Source organism: Tachyglossus aculeatus, chromosome 27 (genome assembly GCF_015852505.1).
Source record: "Tachyglossus aculeatus isolate mTacAcu1 chromosome 27, mTacAcu1.pri, whole genome shotgun sequence".
In the NCBI taxonomy this organism is placed as follows: Eukaryota; Metazoa; Chordata; class Mammalia; order Monotremata; family Tachyglossidae; genus Tachyglossus; species Tachyglossus aculeatus.
Genome location: NC_052092.1, coordinates 4,229,522 through 4,237,151, shown reverse-complemented (window position 1 = coordinate 4,237,151; position 7,630 = coordinate 4,229,522). Strand labels below are relative to the sequence as shown.

General features: G+C 67.7%; 1 protein-coding gene across 1 annotated transcript in view; it reads right to left on the bottom strand.

Annotated features, from left to right (window-relative positions):
• Positions 1-436: 436 nt before the first annotated feature.
• Positions 437-7,630, bottom strand: part of LOC119946445 (cat eye syndrome critical region protein 2) — a 92,516-nt gene continuing 85,322 nt past the window's right edge. Inside the window, 8 exon segments of the mRNA XM_038767740.1 lie at positions 437-1,234; positions 1,485-1,587; positions 2,239-2,796; positions 2,910-3,411; positions 4,336-4,609; positions 4,611-5,156; positions 5,881-6,009; positions 6,224-6,564. Coding sequence (XP_038623668.1) covers positions 1,229-1,234; positions 1,485-1,587; positions 2,239-2,796; positions 2,910-3,411; positions 4,336-4,609; positions 4,611-5,156; positions 5,881-6,009; positions 6,224-6,564 — 2,459 coding nt within the window. The 3' untranslated portion in view covers positions 437-1,228.

Genomic DNA, 7,630 nt, shown 5'->3' with positions numbered 1-7,630 from the left:
CCCGGTGGCCTGGCCGGGCTCGCCCCACCTCCCTAGCTCTGCGACTCAGAGCAGGACTCGTCCGCGGTAAACCCAGGGGCCCATCTGGCCACGTCCAGAGTCACCACCACCCCCTGACCGACCGGCTGCAGGGTGAGCAGGTGATGGGGCAGGCCCGGCGTCCTCCTCCCGCTCCTGCTGGGCACAGCAGAGGCGGCGGCGGAAGACAGAGAGATGCACAGGCACCCAGCAACATACACAGTCAAATCGTGAGGTGTACAGAGACCTGGGTGGTTGCGGGGGGAGGCTGCAGAGAGACTCAGAAAGGAGAGAGGGAAGCAGAGACAGAGAAGAGTGAAGGGGACAGGAAGCAGAGACAGAAAGAAAGGAAAGCAGGGACTGAGAGAAAAAGGCAGAGACATAAAGGGGAGCGAAGGAGAGAGAAAGGGAGGCAGAGAGAGAGAGAGGAAAGCAGAGACCAAGAGAGCGTGGAAGGCATAGATGGAGAGAGAGACAAAGAGGAAGGGGGGCGTGTGAGATGAAGAGAAAGAGATAAGCAGAGAGGGAGGATGAGGGGAGACTGACCCCCGCCCCCGGGGCTCGGGGCCAGGGTCCGTCCCACACCAAAATGACCGAAGGCCCAGCGGGGACAAGGGGCCGTGAGGAACTCGAAACCATTTCCTCACCCGCCGGGCTCCGCGGGTCGTGATTGTAAACAGCCGGGACCGGTCCGGTGCTGGGAGGGAGTGGGGGGGGTTGGGGAGAAGGGGGGGAGGGCAGACTCCCCCAGCCCAGGCCCCTGCCCCTTATATACAATATACATTCACCACCAACAAAAACATATCTTCAAAGGCAACAGGTAAATTCTGTAAACTGGCCCCAGCTCCCAAAACAGTAATGCCCTACCAGAAGGTCACCCCACTGCCCCACCCCCAAAATATACCTGAGTTTAGCTGCTCGTGAAGACCTCCCCTCCCGCCCCCAACCCCACTCAGCCCGCCCCGGTCCCCTCTGCGGGGAGTTCCCCGAGTCGCGGTCCGTCTCCAGTCACGAGAGTGGCTCTCCGCTGTCGTCGGGGTCCGGCCCGGCCCCTGACCCAAGACAGCCCCCCTGAGTAAAGGCCTGGGGAGACCCCCGAGAACAGTGCCAGGGTTGCGGAGGGTGTCCCCGCGGGGCGGGGGCCGAGAAGAGACGAGAACAGGGGTCTCCGGGCGTGACGTCGTGTCTGGGGGCGGCGGTCATCCTCGGACTAGCTCTGAGGAGAGAGGGGGTGCCCGTTTGGCCCCGTTCCCCACTGACCACCCCAAGAAGCCCGAGGGGCGGGTCGGACAAGAACGCGCCCTTCTGGACAGGAAGCCCCTTCACCCTTCACCCTTCTTGGAGGGTTCTGGGCATCGCTTTATGCCTCAAGCCCCCTCGCTGGCCATCCCCGGGAGGGAGGGCCGAGCGGAAGGAGGACACAGAGGGAGGGGAAAGCAGTCCTGTGGCCTTGGGGTGGCACTAACCTGGTCCAGGGGCAGGGCGGAAGGCTTGGGCGGCTGTAGCTCGTCCTGGCCCGTTGGCGTGGATGACTTGGGGAAGGGGCCCGGCGCCAGGGGCATTTGCAGGCTGCACCACAGAGCGGGACAGGGAGAGGGTTAGCGGGGCCTTGGAAGCGGCAGCAGCGGTCCCCTGGCTCTCATCACCCAACAACCACAGCCCCTTCCGTTGCCTCGAAGCAGAGACGGAAGGCGGCGGCGGGGGCAGGCCAGGGGCCGGCACAGATGACGGGGAAGCCACCGGACTCAAATCCCCGGGCGGCCCCCTGGCAGCTCGCCTTGGAAGCCCCTCCGTCACCTCAACCCCTCCAACCCAGTGCGCACACTTGGCTCCTCTAACGCCAACCTTCTCACTGGCCCTCCATCTCGTCTACGTCGCTGCCGACCTCTGGCCCTCAACGCCCTCCCTCGTATCAGACAACGACTCTTCCCTCCTTCAAAGTCCCGCTGAAGGCCCATCTCCTCCCAAGAGGCCTTCCCCGCCTAAGCCCTCCTTTCCTCTTCTCCCGCTCCCTTCTGCACCGCCCTGACGGGCTCCCTTCTTTCACTCCCCCCGTCCCGGCCCCACAGCACGGATGTCCACGAACATCTCATTTCTAATTAACGACTCTCCCCTCCTAGACTGTAAGCTCGTCACGGGCAGGGACCGTGTCCGTTTACTGCTCTATTGTCCCCTGCACAAAGTGAGCGCTCAGTAGACGGCACCGACCGACGGACTTACCCGGCGGGTCGGTACATGTCCTGAAGGCTGGGCCCCAAGCCGCCCCTCTGCTCCATGATGAGGGCCTGGAAGTGGCCCCCGCCGTCGTCCCGGCAGGGGTACGGAGGCCCGTCCCGCGGGAGCCCGTTGGGCTGGCCGGCGGGCGGGCAGACGGGCGGGTGGGCGGCCCCCGGCCCCGCGTAGCCCGTGGCCTGGAAGGGCCCGGCCGGTCGCTGCGGGGCGTAGGGGGTCTGCAGCATCACGTTGGGCGAGACGAAGGGGGGCGGGCCGAAGCCGGGGCCCAGCTGGGGCGGGGCCCCGTACAGGAACTCCTGCCGTTTGGTGGCCGCGTTGTGGTTGTCCAAGTCCAGGAACTCCTTGGGGCTCTCGGGCCGCTCGGCCGCCCCGTCCGGCCCCTCGGCCGGCCCCGGGGCGGGCTCCGGGCGGGCGGGGGAGGCCAGGGCCGGGCGCAGGCCCTCGCAGCCCTGCAGGCCGGCCGGGGGGGGGCCCCGCTCGGGGAACGGGGGGGGCCCGGGCCGGGGGGCCGCGGAGCGGGGGCCGCTGCCAGTCGGCGTAGCCCTGGGGGCAGGGGTAGTAGGGAGTCCGCTGCGGGGGGTGGGGGTAGGGGGGCTGGGTGGCGGCCGCCTGGTAGGGGTAGCGCATCACGTTGGGGGGCCGATAGCGGGGGGGGCCCGCCGGGGTGGGGGCCGTTCGGGGGGAAGCCCTGAGGGGGGAACGGCTGCGGGGGCGGGGCCGGGGGGGGCTTCCCGCCGCCCCCCACCATGGGCCCGAAGCCCTGCAGGCCCGGGGCCAGGTGGAAGCGGGCGACGGCGTTGGGGTACTCCAGGCCCGGCACGAACAGCGAGGAGAACTGGCCCCCGGGGCCCCCCACTCCCCGTGGGCACGGGGGCTTCTCGGCCGCGACCCCCGCCGGGCCCTTGGCTTCCGGCCCGTGGGGGGGCGGGCCGCCGCCGCTCTCCAGGGCCACCGGCCCGACGTAGGCGGGGTCGGCCGGCCAGGGCCCGCGGGGGGGCTCGGCGGGGTCGCCCCGGAGCCCCGGGCCCTCCAGCTCCCGGCCGGGCGGGGAGCCGAGGCGGGGCCGCTCCGCCTGCTGGGAGGAGGAGGAGGAGGTGGAGGCTGGATGAGGTAGCTTCACCGTCGCGGTCTTCATCTCCGGGCAGGACGGTGGCTCCGCTGCGTGAGAGGGGACGGCGGGCTCAGGGGGGCAGCTCCGGGGAGGGACGGTCAGGGTCCCTGCCCCGCCCCCCAGCCCCGGTGACCCACCCCCGCCCCGACCGGGCGCGTGCCGGCCCTCCCCGCGGTCGGAGCGGAAGGTCCGGCCATCAGGTTCCACTTCGAAACGCTCGGGAAACTCTAAAGCACCAACGCGGCCTAAGGGAAAGGGCTTGGGGCTGAGAGAAGGGACACCCGGGTTCTAATTCCGACACCGCCACTATTTTTTTTTTTAATGGTAGCTGTTAAGCGCTTACTACAAGCCAGGCACCGCACTAAGCGCTGAGGTAGATCAATCCATCAATCAATTGCATTTACTGAGAGCTTACCGCGTGCAGAGCGCTGGACTGAGAGAGCCCGTAAAGCAACAATATAGCAATCTACGGGACAGTCCTTTTAGACTGTGAGCCCACTGTTGGGTAGGGACTGTCTCTATATGTTGCCAATTTGTACTTCCCAAGCGCTTAGTACAGTGCTCTGCACATAGTAAGCGCTCAATAAATACGATTGATGATGATGACAGATCAGAACAGATTAGTTGTTGCCAACTTGTACTTCCCAAGCGCTTAGTACGGCGCTCCGCACACAGTAAACGCTCAATAAATACGACTGAATGAATGAAAGGTTAGAACCCAGGTCTCCTGACTCCCGGGGCGGGCTGGCCCTTGCTCCGGAACGGCTGGCCGGCTTGGTAGAACAGGGAGAAAGGATGCCCCATCCCAGCACCCGGGGTGAGACGGGAGATGGGAGAACCAGCCTAGTTGTCACGAAAGGAGTCCAGCCCCCAACTGGGCCATTCCCGGGAAGCCTCCCCTCCTCCCCTGCCCCCCAAGCTGGGCAGCGCCGGGGCAATCCCGCCCCAGCCTCCGGGCCCGCGGGACTCACCCTGGCCGCTCTCGGGCTCCTTGTGATTTCCGGCGTGCTGGCCGCCGGCCCCGGGCTCGGGGTTGGGGATCGGCCCCCCGGCCGAGGCCGAGTGCGCCAGCTGAGGGCAGGGGCCCGGCAGGTGGGGCGGGGGCGGCTGGCGCGGGTGGTAGGGCGCTCCGGGGGGGCACACGCGGGAGGACAGCTGCTGCATGGCGATCATCTCCGGGCTGTCCATCATGGACTCTCCGCCCAGGGGGCCCCGCGCGGCCGGGCCCGGCCCCCCGAACAGCAGGCCCCCCGGGGGGGGGCGGGGCCGGAGGCTGCATCCTGGGCCCCGGGGCCCTGCAGACCGGGCGCATGAAGCCCGAGGGGGCGGGCACACCGGGCGGGCCGGGGCTCGCCTGCCCCGGCCACTGGGGCGGGGTCAGCAGGGGCCTCAGGGTGCCCCGGGGGTCCACCCCGTGAACCAGGGCGCGGGGCTTCTCGTCCGGCCCCAGGGGCCCCTGCCCGGGCGCCCCGTGGCTGCCGGTCCATCCCACCGAGGGCACGCGGTTCAGGTACTTGTAGGGCCGGTAGGCGTGCCCGGGGGGCACCTCGGGGCCGTCCGGGAACTCCGGGGGCCGCCCGGGGGGCCCGCCGTGCCGGGGCGGGACGAATCCCGCCTGGAACGGGATCGAAGAGTACAGCCCGCCGTCTGGGCCGGGCCCGCCCCCGTGGCCGAGAGCCAGGGGGCCGGCTCGGTGCCCCGCCGCCGAAAGGTGGGTCAGCCCCACGCACGCCTGAGTCTCCTCTGGGGCGGCCAGCCTCGGCCCCCTGGGCTCGCTCAATCCGACCGGCGGCTGGGGAGGAGACGGAGAGGCCGTCAGGCCCGACGGAAACCAGCCTGCGCCCAGCCGCCCGGGAGCTCGGGGCCGGGCACCGCCGGCACTCGGAACATGCTGACGGGAGATAGGGGAGCCATGTGTCCGGTTTGACACCGGGCAGTCCGGTGTCCCGCAGAACCGGCCGCCGCTCTTGATCCAAATGCCTTTGGAGACTTTCCCTGCCTGGGATTTTCATCTCCCACTGCCGAGTGCCGGGGCCCGGACCCGATGCCCTGGTTGGCCGTACCCACAACGGGGAGGGATGCAGCAGCCGTGGAACCACTCGTGAGTGTGCGGGCGGGGGCGGTCCCCCAGAGACACAATTTTGGTTCGGGCCTGACTGAAGGGGTCCCTCTGCCTCCCGCCGAGAGCCCCCAGCTACCCCGGCCTCCCCTCTCCCAGTGGATCCTGCCCCGTGAGAAGCAGCGTGGCTCAGTGGAAAGAGCCCGGGCTTTGGAGTCAGAGGCCATGGGTTTAAACCCCGGCTCCGCTAGTTGCCAGCTGTGTGACTTTGGGCGAGTCACTTCACTTCTCTGTGCCTCAGTACCCCATCTGTAAAATGGGGACTAAGACTGTGAGCCCCCCGCGGGACAACTTGATCACCTTGTAACCTCCCCAGCGCTTAGAACGGTGCTTGGCACATAGTAAGCGCTTAATAGATGCCATCACTATTATTATTAGTAGTAGTATTATTCCTCACCTGCATGGCAAAGTGCTGGTGCTGATGGACGGGGCCCCCGGGGTGTGGCTCGGGCACCTGGGGGGATCCATACAAGACAGCCGGGTCTGAGCCCCGGAGGGGGCCAAAGGGGCCCGGGACAGCCGGTCTCTGGGGAGGAGAAGCATTGAGGAGGAGCGTGAGTCCGCAACGGATACGACGGGTCCCGGAGAAAGGGCGCGTGGACCCCCAAGTGGTCATCTCCCCAGCTGGTAGCCCCGGCCCGGGGGCTGGCAATGTGGCCGGGAGATCCCCCGCCCCTCCCCCTGGCCACTGGGGGGTCTCTGGGGTGATGCCCACCCCCCACCCCGAGGCCGCCCCTCACCATCTGTCCCAGGAGTGGGCTGTGAGCGGGCATGCCGCCGTAGTGCGGCGGACGGGAGAAGCGGGCCGGATCCCGTTCGCCGAGACCCTGCTCGCTCCCGGGGGGTGGGCCCCCGCGCTGGGGCAGAGGTTTGCCCCCGTTCTCCAGGGGCTGCGGTCTGCGGGCCGGCCCCTCCGGGTCTCGGGACCGCGTCCAGACGCTGCCGGCCCCCCGCCCCGCTCGGCTCCGCCGCTTCTCCCGCGTCCAGAACTCCTCGTCCGTGTCCCCGTCCTCGCCGGGGAAGTGCTTCAGCATGGCCCGCTGGAAGCAGCGCTCCAGGTTGTCTGCCATCTTGGTGTACTCTGCCCGGGGCCGGGGGCCGGGGGCCCGAGGCAGGGCCGGGAAGATGCAGAGGCGGGGAGGGAGAGAGAGGTGCCGGGGGCGGTGGGGGAGAGAGGTGGGGAGACAGACAGAAAAAGAAGGGGGTGGGGGATGGAGAAAGAGGGAAAGGAGAGAAAGGAAGGAAGAAAGGAGGGAGATGTGGGGGGGAGAGGGATACAGGGGAGAAAGACGGACAGAGGAAGGGGAGGAGGAAGGGAGGGGGAAAGAGGGGGAGAGAGGGGGAAGAGAAGGGGAAGGGGGAAGGAGAGACAGACAGAGAGAGAGGGAGGAAGGGAGGGGAAAAGAGGGGGAAGAAAAGGGGAAGGAGAGACGGAGAGACAGAGAGAGAGAGAGAGAGAGAGAGAGAGAGAAAGAGGAAGGGAGGGGAAAGAGGGGGAAGAGAGGGGGAAGGGGGAAGAAGAGAGAGACAGAGAGAGAGGGAGGGAGGAAGGGAGGGGAAAAGAGGGGGAAGAGAAGGGGAAGAGGGAAGGAGAGAGAGACAGGGAGAGACAGAAAAAGACAGAGGGAGGAGGGAGATGGGGCAGGGAGAGAAAGAGTCAGGAGCAGCTGCCAAAACCCTGCCCTGCTCCAGCTGTGCCCCCTGCCTCCATCTCCCACCCCCACCCCCCCCTGAACCCAGGAAAGGGAGGAAAAGAGATGACAGTGGTGGGGACCCCACCTCCCCCAGGGCCAGCTTTCCACCAAGGTGGGCGAGCCCGCGGAGCGGATCACAGCCCCGGCTCCTTCAGTGGCCGCTGACCGCATCCTGAGCTCCTCCCCGACGTTCCTGGGGGCGGCGGGGGCCTCCCCAAATCCGGTTGGCTCCATCCACCCCACTCTCCTCCAATTCCCAGCTCTGCCCTCTCTCCTCCTCCTCTTCCCTGGCCCAACGCCTTTATCTTCGCCGCCTCTCCCTTCTCGCCCCCTCCTCCAATGCCGGACCGGGGTCGGGTCCTTATTTGACCATCTGACTCCCCTGCTAGACTGTGAGCTCCCTGGAGGCCAACTCTCCCAGGGGCTCTGCACCCGGCGAATGCTCAATACGTC